Source organism: Myotis yumanensis, unplaced genomic scaffold (genome assembly GCF_028538775.1).
Source record: "Myotis yumanensis isolate MYYU_CA2020_CCGP unplaced genomic scaffold, mMyoYum1.0.hap1 SCAF_1, whole genome shotgun sequence".
NCBI lineage: Eukaryota > Metazoa > Chordata > Mammalia > Chiroptera > Vespertilionidae > Myotis > Myotis yumanensis.
In genome coordinates this window covers 48,141,738-48,165,134 of record NW_027223752.1, presented here as the reverse complement: position 1 = coordinate 48,165,134, position 23,397 = coordinate 48,141,738, and the positions used below count along the sequence as shown (strand labels likewise).

The window sequence follows — 23,397 nt, the reverse complement described above, 5'->3', positions numbered from 1 at the left end:
AAATATTTACTATTAGATCAGGGAGAAAAATAGTGAGGGAAAATTGCTTAGGACAGCAAATAACATAAAACAGGGTTGGGAGGTAAGGGGCTTCTGAGAGCAGGTGAGAGAACTGGCCTGTTGGCAGTGCTGGGAGAGGCTCCAGTATTAAGTATACCCTGTCACTTTTCAACTTGGCCATGCCAGCCTTAGCTTCAACCATGTTATTGATTACAGTATATAATTATTTCATCAGAAAAGCATATCCACGTCTAAACACAGCCCACAGCTCAAGGTTTTGAACACATTTATTATATGCTATCAGAGAGAGAGAAAAAAATGGTTTGGATTTCACTATTTATAGCTCACTAATCTATTAGTGGATAAAATCAGAAGATATAATAGTGACAGAAACCTCAGTGGTCATTTAAATGTCAATGTGATATATTTGCCCATATTTCACATTTAAAACCCAAGCATCTATTTAAAGTTACCTTTCCATGTGCCCAGCTTCACAAAATTATGTAAACATCTCTCTCCCTTCCTATAATTCTCGCTTAAACATATTTGTACTTTTTAAGAGCACAAAAAAGACATTTCCTACTCATGCCTCTCTACCTTATAGAGATTTTACAGTTCACTAAACATTGGATTAATATTTTCATCTACCTAAAGCAAAGTATCTCAATGAAATTATAACTTATTAAGGAGGATTTGTACCTAAGTTGTTTTATAGCCTCTAACTGTTCTCAGTGTTCAGAAAGCAATCTAGTAGACTGAAACCCAATGTCCAGGCTGACAAGTTTTACAAATCCATCTTTATATTTAACAGCTCTACCTCTCCCAAGTTAGTTACTAATGTAATGAGCAGTGGCAACACTTGAAAGTTAAACTTCTAAATGCTAATGTTCTCATAATCTCTGCATGGATTTCCTAACTGAAGAGGTTGTTAGAGAGCAATCATATCTATAAAACACTGTAATATGGACAGTATCAGGAAATTATTACAACCATAGCAATGGTGAGAGAGCCATAGGTTTCTTGAATAGTTTTGGACAGAGTCCCTGCTGAGGTCCTTATGTTTTATGATAATCACCATTGCTCCTTCCTCTGTAAAGCAGTATGAGTTCCTATGACTGCTAAAATGTCCATCAAACTTGGCAAGATAGACCAAAGAATTCAGCTTGGTTGGCAACATACTTAGATTTTCACTTTTTCATAAGATGAATTCAGTGCTATGCTAGTCTCTTCCAACAAATGGCTCATTCATGGATTAAAATATTCTTCATAGCTAAGGCCATTTGCTTAAAAAAGCTTACCTCCATTAGCTGCTCATCCAGTTTTACTTGTTTCTTTTTCAGGCCTTCAGTTTCCAAATGAATTGTTTCTAATTCTCGTTCAAGGGAATTCATTTGACTGACCTGTTAAAAAACAAAAAATTCCATTTAAAAAAACAAAACAAAACAAAACAAACCCATCTGAGTTGCTCTACTGTATTTTGACAAGTTTATGCTCGTCAGAAATCTCAGCTCTTGGAAGAAAGCTGAATTCATTCCTTGAAGGAAAGCAAACAGTATAATTCAGTGCATGTATTACACTTAAGTAATCTAGTTTTAATCACCACTCCTTAAGTAGAGCAGATTCCTAAGGGAGCAGGCTTTCAAACTTCAATGCCACTCACTGTATAAAATACATTTTACCTTGCAACCCAGAAAATACACCCACACCCACGTGTATGTATACATGCATAATTAGCTATAAGTACTTATCACTGAAAGAAAACTTTCAGAAATAGTACTTATCCTACCATGTACTGACATTTTGTAGAATAGCTTATTAATAAAAAATGCTGTTTCACTAAATCAATTTTATGATTCTCTACTATGGATCTGTAGTAGATCCATTTTAAGGCAAAGTTTAAAGATTTAAAACTGGGACTACATAAAACCTGATTTTTATAACTACTTTCTCAATTTTAAAGATGAAATTTAAAGACTTTATGAGTATCCATTTCTGGAATTCTTTTTATTATAGGAAGAATCTAATTAGCAAACACTGTGATTCTGAATACTGCTAAGTACAACATATTTGACAATATTCTATGATGTTGACTTTTGCTTCTATCAAAAGAGATGAAGAGAGGAGTAAGAATTGTTAAACAGAGTGTAATCTCTCATGGTTCAGTTAAATTTCTTATGTTAAAACTTATCATTAGACTTTCCCCTACTGAGCAGCTGAATGAAACCCATTGTCTTTCCTGAAAAGTTTACGTGAATGTACCTAAAATTAAATGGCATTTCAGCTTTAGAGCAGTGTTCTTACTGCCAATGCTCATCATAACTTTCACAAACTTAAAAAAAATTATGAATTAAAAAAATTTTTTAAACAGAATCAACCTGCCTTCTTTCCCCCCCTCCTTTTTATTGAATTTATTGGGGTGACATTGGTTAACAAAATTATGCAAGTTTCAGGTGCACAGTTCTACAACACACTTTTGTAACCAAGTAAATGATCATTATTCTCATCAGATTTTAAACAAACCGTATGTTTCAGAAAAGGAAGGTAACAGTGAAAACTCTTGAGTTTTAGTTCAGGAAAAGAAAGAAAAAACATGTAACAATAAGAACTCCCAGAGTAACAATGGTCCAGAACTCTTAACTTCGTGGAACAAAGAACTGAACTGTGTTACAAAGGTTTAACCACGGTGGAGCCAGCCTCCAAGATGGTCCCCTATGATCACCTCCTTCCTGGTCTTCACACCCTTGCATCATCCCCTCCCATACTCTACCAGGGTTAGTCTGTGTGACCAGTAGAATAGAGCAGAACTAATGGTGTGTATCATTTCTGGGATTAGCTTATAAAAGGTACTACAGCTTCTGTGCTGGTGTTTTTTTGGATCTCCCTCTCTCATATCACTCACTGCCACATCCTTAGAAAAGGCCCTGGGAGTGAGGGGCTGAGGCCTCTGGCAATCAGTCAGCAGGAAAAGAAGCCTCCTCCGAACAGTTATGTGAATGAACCTGGAAGTGGATCCCCAGCTGATATCTGGATGGTGACCTCATGACAGACCCTGAGCCAGGAGCACGCAGCTAAGCTGCTTCTGAATTCCTGACCCTCGGAAACTGTAAGACAACAAATGTGTGCTGTTTTGTGATACGGCAACAGATCATACAGACCTTAAAATGTTCCTAATTTTCAGGCTACGTATACTCTACTAACTTATAAAGGCTTTATAATACTAATAAAGATGACTAGCTGTCTTCTTTATGAAAGCTTGAAGTTAATCGCTCCTTTTCAAACATCAATCAAAAAGAAGTATACTGTTTTGACAAGATTACAAGAGCACAGACCTAAGGGAGAACAAAAATATGCCACTGTAGTCATTTCCTTGGAAGCAGGCAGGGGAAGAAACACACACTTAGGGACCCATCACAGTCAGAATGTAGACACATGGTATAAACGCGTAAAAACTCACCTTCCTATTCACAGGAGATCGTTCCTTTTGAAACTGTTCACACTCTCTTTTTAAGCTCAACTTCTCCTGCTCTGTGGGCTTCACAGTACCTGGTGCATTTACCTGTGCTGGGTGCGTGGGGGGAAGAAGGCTGGATTCCAGTTGACGGACCTAGCGAGCAAATGTAAGAGGGAGATGCTAAGATGATCACCCAACCAGGAAAACAAACAATGAACATAAGGAAAGTTTTTATACAGCACTTGGGTATTATTGTATTAAAAACACTTTTTTTCAGTCAAGTCTGCTAGTTTTCGAATCCTACTTTTTTTGTATATCAAAAGATCCTTTCTAGGTAAATCTAATTTTGGCTTGATTGGCTCTAAAAACTCAACACTGTAAAGAACAGACAGGGAAGGAGGAGACTTCCAGCTCTACCAAACCACTGGGAGGAGAGTCAAGGAAGTAGACGTAGTCCCAGCACTTTTTTTTTTTTAATATATATTTTATTGATTCTCCTACAGAGAGGAAGGGAGAGGGATAGAGAGTTAGAAACATCGATCAGCTGCCTCCTGCACACCCCCCACTGGGGATGTGCCCGCAACCAAGGTACATGCCCTTGACCAGAATCGAACCTGGGACCCTTCAGTCTGCAGGCCGACGCTCTATCCACTGAGCCAAACCGGTTAGGGCAGTCCCAGCACTTTTGCTCTGCCATGAGCATGACCTGTTAGGAGTGAGTGAGGTGACAGTCCCTTCCACTTTGTATTGGACTGTTCACTCCTGAAACGATATATTTACATCAACTAAGTTCCAGGAGGACAGTGACCTTGTCTGTCTTGTGCAGCACCGCAGCTTCAGTGATAGCAGAGTTGTTGGCACACAGTAGGTGTTCTAAATGAAAATCTGTGGCTCGAGGTGATTAAGTAAAGGTTAAACATAGTTGGTTCACTACTTAGTATAAGTAAATTAATTTAAACATCAGTTTAGTGGTTGGAAGAGATGATCTTTAATGACCATTCTAACAGTGATAGAAGGAGACTTGACTTGGGGTAGTGAACACACAATACAATATACAGATGATGTATTGTACACCTGAAATCCATATAATTTTATTTACCAATGTCACCCCAATAAATTCAATTAAAATGCATTTGAGATTCAGCTATGCTGTTGTGTATGCAGATGTTCATTCCTTTTCACTGCTGAATAGTATTTCATTGTGTGGATGTGCCACAGGTTGTTTTTCTGGTTGAAGGATATTTGGGTTCTTTCCAACTTGGCATATTAATAAATCTAATTTAGACATTAAAAAAGACCATTCTAACCTTTAAAGACCACTCTAAACTTGAAAGATTTAAATCTAATTTTTAAAAACCATTCTAACCTCTAAACCTTGAAATTACCTTTCAAGGGGGAACCTTTTCTCTTACAAGGAGTTAGACCAACAAGATTTGAGTCTTGTTTTACCATTTTTCTACTACTAGTCTCTGTGTCCAGCCTATTTAAAGAGGAATATATGGTTAACACTTCCATGAGTTTATGTTTTGGATATGAGGATTAAAATCACAGATTTATTTTTAAAAATATGTTTTTATTAATTTTAGAACGAGAGGAGGGGAGAGAGGGAGAGAAAAACATCCGTGAGAGAAACATTGATCTGCAGCCTCCTGCATGCCTCCTCCTGGGGATTAAGTCTGCAACCTGGGAATGTGCCCTGATGGGGAATTGAACTGGTTACCTCTGGGAGCACTGGATGATGCTCAACCAACTGAGCCACACCGGCTGGGCTAAAATCACAGATTTTAATACAAAACTGCTCATACAAAATGAAAACTATTGTAGAAACATACCAGGATAAAATTAAATGAAAGTAAATGATAAATTACACATTCTCAAAATAAGTCTGCTGTAACAGAATACGCAAATCCATACCCTAGAACTATTTTAAACATGTAAAACATTCATTTTCACATCAAAGTAAGCCTTTTCAGACATATGCCACCACGTGCAACTTTTCGAGTTACCTTCTCCCGGGAGTGTGTGAGTTCTGCTTTGGTGTTCTGCACCACAGTTTGGAGTCTCTCGTTCTCCTGCCAAAGCAGCTGTTGTTCTTCATTCCTTAGATGATCCAACTTGTCCCAAGACAGCCGCTGCTGCTGGTTATGGAATCCTGATGGGTGGGTGGCTACTTCTGGGGCCCAGTTCTTAAGAGACAATTGCAGAGTTAAGCCTTAAAAACAAAGCTGATTTTTGTTGTCAGAGTCATGCTTACCTAATGACAATTCTTAGTAGGTACCTTTCAACCCCCACCTTTGTCTTCTAATGGGAGTGAATGTATGTATATATAGATATAAATAACACAATGTTATGGGTGTTTGAACAAAAAAAGGTTTGTAAACTCACTGTTTAAAATGGTCTTTGGCAAAATAGCCCCATCAAGTCTAACAGCAAATGTGATTGTTCGACAAGTCCCAGCTCCATACAGGACACGAGTACATAGAGATTGGTGGCCATACAAACTGCCTCATTCTTATGAAGTTATGCTTTGAACCCAGATAACTGCTCTTTTGATTAACAGAGGACACCGAGGGGACTCGGAAACGCACTGCTAACTTGAACGCTTTCACAAGCTCAAGTCTACTTTCATTTTCACATATGCAATCATATCCTTTTTCAGATTCCAAAGCACATATTGTCCATGTGATTGAGGCCTGAATACAGAAATATACTTTAAGCTACCAAAGCGATTTTTTGGATCCTGAAAAATGCTTTAAAAAACAAAAAAGTTAACACAACTTGATAAGCCTTTTAAGTTAAAACATAAAAAAGAAAAAAAGGCAACATCTTATTTTGAGAAAAAAATGTCAGCTCAGACGTAATTTTTAAAAATGGAAACAACTATTAAGAGATAAAGTAACTGAAGTAATGCCTACTTGTAGGTAGGACATCTCAAAATCTACCTAGGGCTGACATCCATAACATTTTCTTAATTTATTTGTGCATAGATGAAGCAGCATTGTGATATTAAGATGAGACACACTTTCTACACCATCAAAATGTTTTAATTTTACAACAAAATAACTTAGTCATGGTCTTCTGACTTTCACAATACCAAAAGTTAACTTGTCACGATGGTTCTATTTATATAAAGTTCAGAACCAGCGTCCCTAATCTATGGTGCAGAGGGTGGAATAGTGGTTCCCTTGAGGTTATCGACTGGAGGGGACAGACGAGAGCCTGCTGGGAACTGGGAATGCTCTGTATTTTGAACGAGGTGGCGGTTAAACACACACACACACACACGTAAAATATAACGTTTTACATATATATGTATATAAATAATCAAGTTATATACTTAAAATGTGTACACTTTACTGTATAAAGTTAAACCTCAATAAAAAAATTACCTTGTCATCAGCATTCTGAAGTTGCTTACATAAAGACATCACTTCTTGTTTTAAAGCCTCCTTTTCCTGCTGAGTCACTCGTAGATCGGATTTAATCCGGGACATCTGCAGGTTTACATTCTGTAGTGTGTCCTCTAAACTCTGAACCTGCATCATGAGAACAACCTTAACTGTGACCCAAATCCTTGTGGTCTCACCTACAGCATGTCCAGGGATGATGAACGAGCTAGGACAAGATAACACCTAGGTCCCTTCTGTTTCTACTTATTACATCCAGTTCTCTACTACTGTAAACCCAGTATATTATGTATCCTTACAGGATGTTAAATTATATTTATGACGATGATGAACTATGCCTGGAGCAGGTATTGCTGATATATTACCAAGTGATATCTTACAGAACCAATGAGGACCAACTGGCATCACAAAAGATGGTTTTACCTAATTTTATAGAAATTGTAAAAATTTCTATAACAATTTTAGCCTGTGGTGTTGGTTTGTAAAGGACATCTTAGTTAAAAATAAGAAGATATACTGGTAGAACCCTAGGCTACCGTGTTAACATCTCAATTAAAAAATTAAATTGGTAAAAGGAATGTTGATAGAGATCTTTATAATAGGGCATGCACCTGCCTTAGAAATTCCACTTCTAAATTTGGAACAAGCAGTCCTTTTTACACATTATTCTCAAGCTTTTATAAGTAACCCCATAATGATAATGAAATTTGAGGGAAATATTCAAATTATTTCACTATACTATAAGTATGTATCAACTATTAGTCAAACTAAATCATTCCGAGTCCTTTTAGACCACGCCCATTTTTTCCACTGGGGGTTCTGCTGGAAGATAGAAGAAAACATTAACTGTGCAGATGAAGCAAGAATTGTCCACATACCTTTTCCCGTGAAGCCGCTAGCTGCAACTTTAAGCTTTCACTCTGCTGTTCCCAAGTCTTCTGTTCTTGCTTCATAGTAGCAATTCTGCGCTCTAAAAGACTTGATTTTGCCAGCTGTTTCAGGGAAAGACAAGAGGTAACAGGGCATCTTTGCAAACATAACTAGTCTCAATTTATATGCCTCCACTTACACTGAAAAGATCAAGTACCATTTATTTACAGGGGGAGCAGAGCAAGGCAAAAGAAAGAAGTTTTCTCAACTGACTCCCTTTCTACCTTTCATTTTGAGGAGTCTCTTCTCTTTGGGGATTTCCATTTTCCTTTCTCACTGCCTCGTATTTTGCGGGTTAGAGATGGTAGACTGGGAGGCAATTAGAAATCTCAAGAGTGTACCATAATAGGAAAATACAGAGGACCTAGTAAGGCAGGTGGGACAAAAGCAGTGTTTTGGATTTGCTAGGGAAAACACAATAGAAAAAAAAGGATCGATGTACTAGATCTCATATTATTCAATGCAACAATATATTTTTATGCTATATATAAATACATAATGATACCTTTAAAATTATAGATTAAGTAGCTTGGCTACATATTAAAATGAGACAAACTTTATATTACTGTATTTAATGATGTGGTTATTAGACAACCACTTTAAGCTCCTGCTAACATCATGGCCTGGGGAGCTCTAAGGTCACATGATGCCAGCTGAAATGCTGTTCCAGGAGCCTCCGGAACAATTAGGCCTGCGTGCCAAGGGCATAGAGAAATGCTCATTATCGTGCACACTGTACAATGATGGCAAAAAGTCATCTTATTTTTACTACCTTATCAACGCAGCTATTTAATTCTTCGCTTAGAGCTTCCTTTTCTTTCAGCAGTTTTTCATTGTAGCTTAGAACACTAGAAATTTTTTGCTGGAAGTCAGAGAGATCGGGACATCTGAGCAGCTGGAAGAGATAAACAAACGAGCCCTCCCCAATCATCTCATGCCGACATTTATAAAAAGGTATTTATAAACAGGCCATTTTCAGGGCTGCTATTTCCCTATCTGTGGACATTTCAGAGGACACATAAACTCTTGGGGACTATAATTAACATTAACAAAATGTTCCCTGCTAGTTTCTCTCCATTCTCCAATGCACTGTGGAAATGTCTGTTCAGATAGAGTCAACCAGACAGACATTGATAAATAATGATCCTAGCTTTCTGCTTTACTTTCAGGGTTAAATAAATAACATACTGAAATCCTGTCATCAATTTAACTTGTGTACATCTAGCACAATACGTTTTCCTCGTGCATTTTCAACAATCTCAGTCAAGATTATAGAATTGGTGTGAACCAAGTACGATGTATTAACACAAGAACAAGTTGAAAGACAACACATTATGTTTTAGCTCGTTCCATATACCCTTCCCTTTGGAAGATGCCCAAATCCACTTGCTTAGTAAAATGTTGCTGTGTGGACACACTGGCTTCCTCCTCTCCACTTTATGGAATCAGGAAAACCAAAGACTTTTTTTGTTTCTTTTCGGCATCAGCCTTAGCACTATTGACATTTTGGGCCTGACAGTTCTTTGTTGTGGGGTCTGCCCTGTGCACTGTAGGGTGGTTAACAGCATGGCTGGCTTTACCAATTAGATTCCAGTAGCACCCTCCCCCTTCCCCACACATCAGTTATGAAAACCAAAAAACACCCCAGACATCGCTAAACTTCCCAGGTTGGGGGAGCAACCTCCCCTCCCCCAACCACTGCTTTAAAGAGACGGGTTTCGTACACTTCTTAACTCTTTTCCACAGTTCATGCATTTTTCATTTCCTTCCACTTCACTTGGCTTTCCAGTTTTCAATTCTTTATTTTCATTATGATTTTATGGCCATCTTTCTACTTCCTACCTTCTTTTCCATTTAGCTTTAGGAATAGTATGACCAAATAGTCTTTGAGAGTTGACTTTGGCCTTCAACTGGCAACAAATCCAGCATACCTTACAAATCTAAACAAGTCAGAAGGATGTAGGAAAATGTATTTTAAAGTACCCGGGCACTGGTTTAATGAAGAGCCTCTCTCCTTTGTTCACCGCCTTGCCTCCCCAGCCCTGGGCCCTCACAAAGCCTGCTGGGTGTCTATGAACAGCCTTATGACTTTGGCTGATGCTGTTCATGTTTCTTTTCATTGCAACAGGTAACAAAAGTGTTTTGTGAATGAGGAGTCATTATGTCCCATAGAGCAGCCCAGGCTTTCTAGGTCCACGCTGTATGGCTGACACCATTCCACTATGTGATCCAAAAGAGTGCCACACAACAGCTTCCTGCCAAAGGGAGACAGGGCTCACTGTTTTTCCAGAGCATGATTTATGTCAATGCCTCTATAAAACATATGCAATAAAGAAGTGCGGAATGATGTCCTCATCAAGCTGTCTTACCCCCAGCTCTGCTCCTCTTCTCCTGATCCCTAGCTTAGCACAGTCACAAGGCACACATTTCCCCTGCTACGGATTTGGAACCCATCATTACCATCTTAGAGGCTGAACAACAGGCCGACTTTCAAAGGTAAAGGAGAACAGTGTGCCCCGGTTAATTTGGATGAAGTTGGTAATGAGAGCTTTGGAATACTTATCCACCTGAGAAGGGCCCTGCAAGTTTTAACGTCTGCAATGTCTATGTGGACTGACAGCTTCTGTTATGGCAGAAGAGGGATGCTTTGCACAGTAGCATCTGACTTGACAAGGTTCTGTGAAAGTCCCCATTAGGTACCGGTACTGTCCTAGGCATGATGAGGGACACAAATTCCCTGAGGGTCTTATAATTCTATTAGGAAATCGAGACTGACAGGAGTCACTTACTGGTCAACAAGAACAGAACACTCAGTGGTAGGGACACCGTTATGCTCATAAAATGAACAGATACAAGAGAGACTCATAATCTGAGGATGTCATAATGTGAAAGTAATCCATTTGTGAAGCAAATTAAATAAAATGGGATGATGAAATTCTCCTATTATAAATTAGCTTTGCTCAAGCAGAAAGATTCCTGTATTCACTGAAAATTTCAGAATCTATAATAAAAGTGTAATATGCAAATCAACCAAACAACTGTACAGCAGAACGACTGTCCGGATGACCTTCCAGACGACCATGCTATGACATGCACTGGCGCCAGGCCAGCCAAGGTGGGTGAGATGCAATTGATGGGGGGGCCCCACGATTGCCCTGTAGAGGGAGGCCCAGGCCACCCTCTGTGGGGCAATCGATGTGGGGGCTCTGCAGTCAATCGCCCCAAAGAGGGAGGCCAAGGCCACTGGCCAGCAATGCTATGGTGGGTGTGCAGGGCAGGCCAGTGATCGCTCTGCAGAGGGAGGCCCAGGCCAGCCAAGCAATTGTACCCCACGCCTGTCGCCCACAGAGGGAGGCTACCGGTGGCAGGGGGTGGGGGGCAGTGGCACACAGATGGTAAGCAGTGACAGCAGCAGGGGTGGGGCCAGCTGCTGGAAGGAAAGCCCTGATAGGCCCTGATCGCCAGCCAGGCCTCAGGACCATACCCGAGGGGTCCCGGATTGTGAGAGGGTGGTGGCCGGACTGAGGGACTCTCCACCCCACCCCCCGCACGAATTTTGTGCACTGGGCCTCTAGTAAAGAATAAAACAGGACAATGTCCAGGATATAACTTTAAGGTAAACTCTCTTTTATACTTAAAATTAAGTCTTTGAAACTTTGAAATAGGCTCTGAAAGCCAGATTCATAAGACTGCATCCATGATAATCCACTAGAATTTACCCTTATGCCTGAGATGCCTCACACTTGCTGTGAGGAAAGGATAAGAAGGACCAGCTTTGCCTGTGTCTCATGAATCTGGGTGGAGGGTTATTAAAGTTACAAGGAAAAAGGTACCTTCTTTGTAGACAAACTTATATTACTTTTTCATCTGGTTTGGAGCAAGTAGAACATCAACTTTCTTAACCTAAAGTGGTTGTGATCATTTATAGCAACAGAATTTCAGTCTACGAATATATAAGTTACAAACTAGAACTAGAGATTTAGCAATAAAAGCCCTTATACAGTGGGGCCTTGACTTACGAGTTTAATTTGTTCCGTGATGGAGCTCGTAACTCAAATTACTCGTATGTCAAATCAAAAAGTGAACGAACAACAATTAAGGCTTGGCTAGAACAAGACTGCGCACAGAGACCACAAGGGGGTGCACCAAGAAAGCATAAAAGATGCGGAGACAAAAAAACATGACAGAAATGGAGGATATGGAGCTAAGAATCGCAATTTTGAGGGCTTGCCATAAATTTGTGCAGAGCCTCACGAAAACTAATGAGACCCTCGATGCTACGATAAAGAAATTAGAAAGTAAGCATACACGGACTGAAATAAAGAATATTATACCCAATAGCAGACCAGAGGAGCACAAGAATCAAACCAAAGATTCGACAAAAAACACCCAATTGGAAAAGCAAAATGAAAAAAGAATCCGAAAGTGTGAAGATAGTGTAAGGAGCCTCTGGGACAGCTTTAAGCGGACTAATATCAGAGTCATTGGAGTGCCAGAAGATGAGAGACAGCAAGATATTGAAAACCTATTTCAAGAAATAATGGCAGAAAACTTCCCCCACCTGGAGAAAGAAATGGACTTACAGGTCCAAGAAGCGCAGAGAACCCCAAACAAAAGGAATCCAAAGAGGACCACACCAAGACACATCATCATTAAAATGCCAAGAGCAAAAGACAAAGAGAAAATCTTAAAAGCAGCAAGAGAAAGAGGCTCAATTACCTACAAGGGAATACCCATACGACTGTCAGCTGATTTCTCAACAGAAACTTTGCAGGCCAGAAGGGAATGGCAAGAAATATTCAAAGTGCTGAATACCAAGAACCTACAACCAAGATTACTTTATCCAGCAAAGCTATCATTCAGAATTGAAGGTCAGATAAAGAGCTTCACAGATAAGGAAAAACTAAAGGAGTTCATCACCGCCAAACCAGTATTATATGAAATGCTGAAAGGTATCCTTTAAGAAGAGGAAGAAGAAGAAAAAGGTAAAGATACAAATTATGAACAACAAATATGCATCTATCAACAAATGAATCTAAGAATCAAGTGAATAAATAACCTGATGTACAGAATGAAAAAAAAAAAAAAAAAAAAAAAAAAAAAAAAAAAAAAACAAAAAGTGAACGAGTGAGACATGTGATGCTGGGCTGATGTTTTCGGCTCGTATCTCGAAAAACTCGTTAGTCGGGACACTAGTAAGTCAAGGCCCCACTGTAAACAGGCTTGTATTGCAAGTCTTCAACTTTACTAAGCAATAAGCTAGTTGACAGGATTCAGTCAAAAGGACATTTGGTGGCTGGCAAAGCCAGGCCATCAGGCACATATGGTCCTACAAGAGGTTCGCCGGACCTCTCCTAAGCAGCACAGTCTTACCTGCTTCATTTTCTCCAGTTCATCTTTGAGAAGGAGGTTTTCCTGTTCCACAATATGCGTCTGTATTTTAACTTCAGAGAGTTCTGCCTCCAAAGAAGACACCAAAGTGGAGGACTAAGAAAAAAATTAAAAAGTTAAGTAACAGACATATTCATTTAGCCTGAGGAAACTTACTAGGGCCACAAAAGGCAGCATTAAGGACACACTAGTACAATTTCAATGACACACGGTTTTGTTTTTAAACAAGGGAAAGTTTACTTAGAAATTTATTAGGGACCCTTGGTGCTTAGGAGAAAGTGGGAGAGAGATATGCCTCTTGAGGGACAAAAGAGGAAGGAGAGGCACAGATGTGCTCCAGAAAAGGGAGGGAGGGAGAGAGGGAGGGAGGGAGGGAGGGAGGGAGGGAGAGAGAGAGAGAAAACCAATGACACTGTTTTATGGCCATTCATCCTTATACTGAATGGAATTAACTAAACGATCTTTTAAAAGGTTCTCCTCTCAAAAGGCATGGGCATGATTTTTAGGGTAGTTTTTGAAGATTTCCCCACTGTAAAGTAACTCTCTCTCTTGGAGACATTCTTGAGGCGATGCAGATCGTGTTTCTCCTTAAACTTTTGCTTATTAATTTTCGTGTCTATCGGTGGGTTTTGTCTACAATCACTACTTTGGTGTTTGCCTTCTAATGGCTTTCTATTTTTTTCTACATTTATTAATTGGAATTCTACTGTCAGGAAGACAGCATGTCTCCCCCTTTTATTTACGTGCTCAGTTTTTTATATCGGTGTGGCCATATGGATATTTATTTTATCCTACGTTTATAACCACATTTATTTTATATTTTACTATGATGATTTTCTTGCTGAAATCGTTCCATCTTTGGCCTAAAGGAGGCTGGGCCCTGTGTTCTTTCTTTCTTTTTTTTTTTTTTTTAATATATTTCACTGATTTTTCACAGAGAGGGAGGGAGAGAGATAGAGAGTTAGAAACATCGATGAGAGAGAAACATCAACCAGCTGCCTCCTGCACATCTCCCACTGGGGATGTGCCCGCAACCCAGGTACATGCCCCTGACCGGAATCGAACCTGGGACCTTTCAGTCCGCAGGCTGATGCTCTATCCACTGAGCCAAACCGGTTTCGGCATGGCCCTGTGTTCTTTCAACATGCCCCATGTTTTTTGAGCATTTTTTTCTTCCTGGCACCGTGAAATATTCCAGGCTCATCTTGAATTTTCCTTGTCCCCCAGCCATGGAATCAGTCATCTTTCCAAGGAGCCCTGGTTCCTTTTATAGGAGAAAGGTGTTTAGAAACCAAGATCTGGGCCATCCATAAATACACACCTATATATCTCTGTCTATTCATATGCCGGTACCACACTGTTTTCACGATTGAGACTTTCTGTACAAGAAATGTCGTACAGTGTAAGCATTTCTTTTATTTGTTGGGATTCCTCCACAAAGGCTGTGGGGTGGCTGCAGAGCGTACCTGCACTTTACAGCGTTCCAGTTCCGCTTCCAGAGTAGACTTCTCCTCTTGCCACTCCTCCAGCGTGCCGCGCCCTGGCTCCCTCTCCTGGCACAGCACTTCCGCCAGACGTTCATTAAGCTCTTGCAACTCTCTCTGATTTTGAGAGTTCTTTTGGCTAAGTTCCGTCTTTTCCAAATCCAACTGTTGGTTTTTGGTTTTTAATTCTGAAATCTAATTCAAATTGAAATAACTCTTAAAAACTAGTTACCCTACTTCGGCTAAAAAACAGATTTAGAGACTAATTGGTTTTCCCCTCGATATGTAGATGAAGTTACACACACACCCTTAATAACAGAAATAATACAGAGTAACTGTTACACATTCGGTCAGTGCAGAGGTGTGTTAAGAAGCGATAGACACTCAGTCCAAATCCACTCCACATGAGTAGCCATGGTTCACAGCTGCATACATGTGTGTCCCTCCAGATTGTTTTCTATGCATATGACAAAACCCGTATACTGTACACAGAGAGATTTCTTTATGACAAAAATTAGAATCATTTCAGATGTTTGGACAGCCTGTTTTCCCACTTACCCTATTTTACAGACCCATCTTCTAAGTCAGTGCATTCAGAAACCACCACATGCTATATATTTTAGTGGCTGTCGGGTATTCCAAGGATCAAGACATTGCATAATGCATTGAATTTTAATGATGAAGAAACAAAGCAATCTTTTGGAAAATTCACTTACACATGTTAGCATTTTGTATTTAGGATCTTTTTTTTTTTTTTTTTTTTTTTTTAAGCAGTGGGGCTGCTGGGTTAGAAGGCATGCATCTACATTACTATTTTTATGGATATCCCAACACGTCTTTCTCACAGTGCTACCAACTTACAGCTCTACCAACTAGGTATGAGCACCTTCGTTTCCTCACCACCCCTTTTATTTTGATGAAATCACTCTTTAATTTTTGCTAATCTGAAAAAAGGAACTCATTTAATTTGCACTTCCCTAATCACTAATGAGGCTGACCATCTTTTTACTTGTTGTATTCTTTTTTTCTGTGACTTGACCATTCATGTCGGTTATTCATTTTCCATCTGGGTTTTGCCATCTATAGATACTAGTATAAAAGCCCAGCGACCGGAACGGCAGAATGACCAGAGCGACCAGAACAACCAGTGGCTATGACACACACTATGGCAGCCAACCAGCCTGATCCAGGCCCCGATCACCCCCTTGCCCCCACCAGCTCAGCCCCCAACACCCCAGTTGGGGGTGGGGCCGGCCACCAACCGCCTGCGGCCCCTACCCCCTGCTGGCCCGGCCCGATGGGCCCCCAATGGGGCATGCTGGTCGGATCCCACCCATGCATGAATTCATGCACTGGGCCTCTAGTTTGTTTATAAGTGTACAAAATACATTTTGGATGTTAACACCTTGTCTACTCTTTGCCCAGGATGCCCTGCCTACTGACTGACTGACTGTTTCAGACAGATTTTTAAGTGGCCTTCGCCCACAAAATTGCATGTTGTGAGATTGTACAAATTGGGCATTGACTGGCACAAGTTACCTAAATAAATCATAATTCTGTGAAAAGATACTGATTAACTGGCATTCTGTATCTGTGAAATTTTGTCCTTAACTTTCTGCTTTCAATCCTGGTGAGAAAAGAGGAAGGAGCTAACAGTTGCAACTGTCTGAGGGATAGAACTAGCATGATGTAGGTGTGGTTTCAGAGGTATCGCTTACCCATTCCCACTGATTATAAAGCTTGTATCAAGCACTCAGAGCCAAGAAATAATAATACATTATTAAACCCACAAAAAATAGAAACTTAGAGTCATCATGAGGTGAGTTTCCATTTTGAATCTCCAAATTTACAACCTTACCACCTCTAGCTACATGTTATTCCAATGGCATACCCTATAAATCTGTAAATTTCAAATAAAAAAAAAAAGAAAATTTCAGACTCAAGTAACACTGGGAAATATGAAATATCTCCTTACCTGTTTCTTTAAATTTTCAACCATTTGCTGAACTGCGGCTTTTTCCTGTTTTACAGTTTCTATATTTTGCCTAAAGGGACAACGAAAACTGAGGGTTAGGCTTTAAATTTTGAAGTAAAATAGTTTTAGTCCCTTCAAAAATGCCTTAAGAAAACGTAAGTATATGTCTTACCACATTTCTTCCTGAGATCCATTTAATTTCTCCAACTGCAGGTTAGAAATGCTATCTTCTTCACTTAAAGTAGTAATTTCATTTCTCAAAATAGAATTTTCTTCTTGAAGCTTCTCAGATTCATATCTGAAGCAGAGATTTGAAAAATAGTTACAACAAGGCAGTCATCTGGCATCTTTGGAAAATACTTTCTAGTAATTTTATGAAACAAGTATTTCATGCCAGTTAAAATGAGAAGTCTAAATTAGTAGTCTCTGTTCTTAGAATTCAAACTATAACATTTTGTCTCATTTCTTATGGGCAGTAAGAATCTCACTAAGACATTAGGGAAGTGTGGCTGAAACACTTGTGCATGGAGACAGAGGGAGACGCAATGGCCACTCTGGTTGCTGATCGTGTCTGTGGCGAGCCTACTGCTTTGAGCAAATAACTTCCTTTATCTCAGTCTCAAGGCCTGCCTGCTGCCAATGGACATAAACCATATTACTAAGTTGTACTAGCTTTCATTTTAGGCCCCAAGGTACCTAGAGAAAGAAAATTCACTACATGAATAAAAGGGCCATACTGAAATACACACAATGTTTACTTTGTGTGTTTTTTCCATTTCATACATTCTGGTTTTTAGAATGGAAAATCCTCTGAAGTGAGAAGAGGAAAAACTACATCCAGAATTAAATTTTGTTTCATATCATTAAGATATTTCAGACATGATGCAATATTTTACACATTTTTTTAAAACCAAATTTGCTAGAAGACTATTGCAACCATATTTTATAAAGCCAAGTGAGCAGTGGTTCAAGTCTTTTTGTTGTTGTCTTTATTCTCAAGCACATTTATTAGAATCTGATAGCTCCTCAGTTAAATTATATGTCCTAAGATAAATTTCTATTGTTTATGGAATATTGGCATATATCTTAAAGTGGTATAAGGGAAAAAACTATAAGCTACAAAACACATTTATCCTATATTAGTATAAAGAGAGTTATCTACCAAGCAAGCTAATAATATTCAAAAGGCATTCATTCTCATATAACAGGTTTCATCAACATGAGGAAAATAACATTTAACAACAACGAAAATTCTACCCATCCAGATGAAGGGCAGGAAAAGAGTTAAAGACGCGACATACACAAATGATGCACGTGGTTAAACAGCAAACACTCTCCATTATCAACTTTCACACGTCAATGAGTGACATTTATTTCCTACAGAGAAAGGGGGTGCCTCCTAGGCAAGGTTATTCTACTTGTTAATGTGACAGAAGCGGAAGGAAGTCTAAAGCACTGCTCTCTTCTTGGAGACTAACAGGTTAGTGTCTCTAGGTACAGCAAGCAGCAGAAGTTAGATGTGGCCAGGTGCTCGGTGGGACTCCGTGAAGTTTAGAAGGTGCATACGTTACCTCAGAAGCTCAACTTTCTGCTGCATCTCACTGCACGTGATCTGCAAGTCACGCATCATTGCCTTCAGCTCCTCCTCCTTCCCTCCTTGAGCAGGGACATCTTTCTGCTTCACTAAATTAGTGACTCTCTCCCTCAACTTCCTAGTCAGCTCCTGCAGCTTTTTTTTCTCCAGTTCTAACTCCGCGATCACGGCCTGACGCTGGAAATGTCTGTGTTGGAGGCCTAGGAGGGTGGTGTTTTCCTCGATGATCACCTGGTTCTGCTCTCCAGGCTTTTCTCCATGGGTCTGGATTGTTCTGTGCAGCCAGGCAATTTCACGTGCTTTTACTTTTCCCAGGATCTGGGTGTTCTCCTGCTCAAGGTACTGGTTTTCTTGATAATGTTCTTCTATAACCTGGCATACATTCAAGGCCTTGGACGCACGTGCTCCCGGCGTCTGATGTAGCGCAAGTGCCTTCCCGTCGGGCTCGGGGTCCAGGTCCTCTAACCGGGCTTCCCACAGGGAGAAGCAGTCATCCTGGAGCGTCGCTCTTTCTTGCAGCCTCTCAATCGTGCCTTCAAGCCTCAAAACCACAAAGTGCAGCTCCTCGTTTTCTCTTTTGACCTCATCGTAACTCCTTTCCAGGCCGAGGAACGTTTCGGTCACTTCTTCCGCTCTCTTCAGCTCGGCCTGCAGTCGGAAAACCTCTGAAGCGAGGTCCTTGTTGTTCTCCAGGGCTTCCTCGTAGTGCGTCTCCAGCACTCGCAGCTCCTCCTGGAGACAGTCGTTTTCTCTGCCGGCGTCTTCGTACAACAGTCTATACTTGGGAGAAGCCTCGGCGACTCTCTCCAGCGCGTTGAGTTTCTTCTGGAGCACAGAAACATCAAAGAGTAGGTCCTGCTTCTTCTCAGAAGCTCGATCGCAGTCCGCACGTAAGACCGTTAATTGTTCCTGAAGTTGAGAAATCTGATTCTTCAGGTCCCAGGTCTCAGTCCTGGTCTCATCGCTGTTTTCAAGCTCAGAAAAACTCCCCATGGACGCTTCCGACGCCTCGACTTTGACCTCCTGTCTCTGAAGAGAGCTCGTCCCCGTGCTTCCCAGGTCCGGGGCCTCATCGTCTCGCAGGTCGCTCAGGAAGCCCTGCCTGGTGACACCTTCTACTTGCTTCCTGCGGTTTTGCAGTAAACATGGCTCTGTTTGTTCCTCAGAATTCCCGAAAAGCCCAGTGGTGGCCTCCTCTAAACAAGACGACATGACTGACCCGGGCTCTAATTTCTGCAGCCTCTGTTGCAATCGAGAGATTTCCGCAGCCATCTTCACGTTTTCCTTCACTGCCTGCTCGTGAGCTCTCTGCAGGCTCAAGAGGACATCTCCGTTCTCTTCCAACAGCTGCTCTCCTTGCTGGAGCAGGGACATGGCTCCACTTCCTTCTGCCTCCTCCCCTCCTGTTTCCTGGCAGCCATTCTGCAGCCTGGAGGGAGGAGATGCCACCTCCTGCATCTCCTTAATTTTATTCTGAAGCCGGGCGATTTCTGTGCTCATCTCGGCTCTGTCTCGATCTGCTTTCTCACAGGTCACTCTGTGGACGCTCTCCATGGCCAGAAGCTTGGACATCATTTCCTGCCTCTCCTGGTCACGTTCCACTTCCAGCCTTTCAAGCCGCTGGTTGGCCAGCTGCTCCGAGACGCCCGCCTGGCACAGGACCTGCTCGCGGTCCTTCAGCTCTCTCTCGTGACTGCGTTTCAGCTCCAGGATCTGGTCGGACAGTAGGCTCTGCTGACTTTCAGACACTTTTCTGAGGTCTTCCAGGTCTCTGAGTAGCTGCTCTCTCTCGCCAACCATGCTACTCAGGTGTTCTTCGTATGTTTTCTCCAGCATCTCTCTCTCCTGGGTCAAGGCCAGGGAAGTCGCTTTCTCCCTCTGGAGAGTCTCCTTCAGCTGCTCCTGGGCCTCGGCACACTCCTGCGTGAGCTCGTCCTTCTCAAACTGCCACTGAGACCTCTCCTCGCGCTGCTGTTCCAGGAGCTCCCCCAGCTCTTGGCGCAGGTGCCTCTCCAGGCTCTGCAGAGCACTCTCACATCTCTCAGTGACTTTCTGACAGTCAGCCTGAACCTGGGCTTCTATCTCACAGGTTCTTCTAGTACACTCAGTTTCCATTTTTTCCCTAAATGTGGTCAACATACAGCATTACTCAAACTGCCATCAACTCCAGAAGCAAACAAACAAAGAAAACATTTCCCATGCACAGGAGAAGCTGCCAAGCAAACAATTTAAATACGTTCTAGAAATAGTGTTCACTTCTCCCTCTGTGATTCATTTACACTGAGAAGGGATGTCATTTCTGAGAGCCAAGACCAGCAGCCATAATTGAAAAGACTCAGTACTTATTTCTCTCTGCATTTACAAGAAAAATTTAGAAAGAAAAAAAAAATCTTTGGCATTCTTCTGGATGTATTTGATTTCAGATTTTTAACTAACCACTTAAACTGATATTTCACGGTAAATGATCAAATGGATTTGTAGCCCCCTAACTTGGAAAATATAATATTTTTCTTTTTAATTAAGTATGTATTTAAGGATAATAATCACCTAAAACACACGTATTACAGTCACATGTTTTTGCCTCTTATTGAATGAAGTAGCACTGAGGTCATCAGAGTATGAAGCGCCAAAGGCCTCATATGTACCTGAGATTTCACACGAGTAAGGTAAGCACAAAGTAGAGTTTCATAACTCTGGGAGGAAATGTGACTTTGCCCAGAATGTAGTTTATAAATAGCCGTTCTCAGAAAACAACAGGACTGAACTAGGAAGGACCCACATTTGCAATAATCTTATCCTCATCTGTGACCTTAAAATATACAAGTCTGAGCTCTGGTCGGGTGGCTCAGTTGGTTGGAGCATCATCCCGTACACCAAAATGTTGCGGGTTCGATCCCTGGTCAGGGCACATACCTAAATTGTGGGTTTGATCCCCAGTCAGGGTGCATATGGGAGGCAACCAATTGATGTTTCTCTCTCACATAGACCTTTCTTTTTTTCTCCTTCTCCCTCTCTCTCTCTCTCTCTCTCTCTCTCTCTCTCTCAAAATCAATAAGAACATATCGTTGTGTGAGATTTAAAAAAAAAGATACAAGTCTCTCACCAGACATAGTTTCCCCTTTTAAAAGAAAAACAGTTTCAATAACCCCAAGATGGTTTATGTCTGAACAATGGCAAAACAAGTTGAAAAACTGAAAAAGTGTTTCAAGGGGCTATTATGCCTTCTGATTCACTAGAGTCTCCTTCTCTGACTGGGACTTCTGGTGCCTGGGACGTACAGCACCCCAGGTCGCTCCATCTCCCCCATTTTCTCACCTTTCCTCTTGAAATTCCCTTTGGTGTTTCTCCAAGAGCTCTTTTCGCAACTCCGCCTTCTCGAGAGCGTGCTTCTCCGCCAGGCTTTCCAGCTGCTCCTGGTGGAACTGCTCGAGCTCCTGAGTCAAGCCCCTCACCTTCTCTTCGGTCCAGGCACCGCTGTGAAGAAGTCCCTCCCTCTCGCGGGCGAAGCTCTCCTCTGCCCGCTCCAGTCTGTCCTGGAGCTCTGCCTCATGTTCCAGCCTCAGCGCCTCCTGCAGGAGAGTCTTCTCCTCGTCCCACCTCATCTGCAGCTGTTTCTTCTCCTCCTCGTGTTTGCAGTTAGTCATATGTTGTGCCTCCTGGAGCGCCGCTGCCCGGCCCTGGAGTTCCGCCATTTCATGCTGAAGGTCACTTATTTGTTTTTCCAGGGTGTGCACTTCGTTCTCATACTTCTGCCTCATGTTCTCCTGCTCCTTCTCACAGGCGGCCTTGGTTTCCTCTAGCTGCTGTGCATAACGGTGCACCTAAAGCCAGGAAGCAAAACCACCACAATGTCACTCAACTCCAGGCCATGGGGAGGCGATGGGGCAGCAGTGCTTTCTTTCCTACAATACATTCCTCAGTTTCCCCATTTTGTTTTAAAGTAACAATTCAAAAACACATTAAATAAGACACATTTAAATCAGGCATGGCTTGCTTTCCTTTATTTTAACTTGGCTGAACTGTATTAGTTTCTGAGCAATTCTATTAAAACTGACCAGACCTTCCCATAGATACCATTGGTCTTCCCAGGCATCCTTTCCAACTGTGAACTTAGGGGCTTAACATATTGAATTAAATCCATATATTTATTGAACACCTATCAGGCACTCTGCAAGCCTCGTGGGGACACAAAGTTGGGTAAGACAAAATCCCTGCCATCAAGGAGAAACCTGTCTAGACATGGTTATGACAAATACAGAGAACTGTACTACAAGACAGAATAAAAAAATATATAAAAGGTAAAGAGCTACAATGTAACCAGGGGATTCAAAGGAGGGAAGAAGCACACTTGGTGGGGGGAATTCAGGAATGGGTGCAGCAAGAGGAAAACATTTGATATAAACTCTGAAGGGTAAGTAGACTCTGAGAGAGAAATAGCATAGCATGTAGTAACAGCCTGAGCAAAAGACCACAGTCTGACGAAAAACAGAAAACTACCTGGTTTGACTGGAGGATAGGATAACTCAAAGGAACGGTAAAAGAGAAAAATGAAAAAAATACGTTGAAGCGACAAGGTTAAGGAAGGGTTTTGGAGGCCAATATTCAGAACTTGCACATAATGTAAGAGGTAATGTTATAGTAAAGGGCTTTTTTGTTTTTGTTTTATCAAGACATTTTTTAACAAGTTGAAAATGTAATGGCCTTCGAGTTCTATGCTTGCTGGAAAATGAAGATCTTACATTTTGGAGAAACTCTGAGGAAAAGGTCTCACCTTTGGCCTATGAAACCATTCTGAGGAACTGGGTTCCTGGCAGCCACCAAGACACAAGAGAAAATATATAGAAAATGCTGCTGTACAAGAACGAAGCACTGAGAATCTACTACATGCAAAAGCCTATCAAGGAAATGAGAGAACAGGGTTGACAAGGACTTACTTTATCTTCTAGCTCCAGTCTCAGGTGACACAAGTCCCTGTGATGACGTTCTTTCATCTGTTCGATGACCAGCTCTGCCTCGATGCTCATATGCAGTGGATTGCAGTCTTCAGAACCAAGCCCTGAAAATACATGAGATCTACTGACCCTGGTCTTTCAATAACACAGCTGGCATCAGAGGAGGGATAGCCACTGAATAAAGGAATAATTTTAGCCTAAACTGCCACAGAT

General features: G+C 41.2%; 1 protein-coding gene across 8 annotated transcripts in view; it reads right to left on the bottom strand.

The window, feature by feature from the left end:
• NIN (ninein) overlaps window positions 1-23,397 on the bottom strand; it is a 103,775-nt gene that overhangs the window by 13,595 nt on the left and 66,783 nt on the right. For 7 of the 8 annotated variants that reach the window (XM_070419895.1, XM_070419887.1, XM_070419904.1 and 4 more), the window contains 13 exons: window positions 23,167-23,288; window positions 21,548-22,053; window positions 18,210-20,354; window positions 16,811-16,936; window positions 16,639-16,708; window positions 14,646-14,858; window positions 13,162-13,275; window positions 8,561-8,683; window positions 7,737-7,850; window positions 6,841-6,987; window positions 5,458-5,637; window positions 3,455-3,604; window positions 1,299-1,400 (listed from right to left, as the gene is read on the bottom strand). In XM_070419895.1, coding sequence (XP_070275996.1) covers window positions 1,299-1,400; window positions 3,455-3,604; window positions 5,458-5,637; window positions 6,841-6,987; window positions 7,737-7,850; window positions 8,561-8,683; window positions 13,162-13,275; window positions 14,646-14,858; window positions 16,639-16,708; window positions 16,811-16,936; window positions 18,210-20,354; window positions 21,548-22,053; window positions 23,167-23,288 — 4,112 coding nt within the window. The remainder of the gene's footprint in view (window positions 1-1,298; window positions 1,401-3,454; window positions 3,605-5,457; window positions 5,638-6,840; window positions 6,988-7,736; window positions 7,851-8,560; window positions 8,684-13,161; window positions 13,276-14,645; window positions 14,859-16,638; window positions 16,709-16,810; window positions 16,937-18,209; window positions 20,355-21,547; window positions 22,054-23,166; window positions 23,289-23,397) is intronic. The other variant, XM_070419947.1, reaches the window with a different exon arrangement.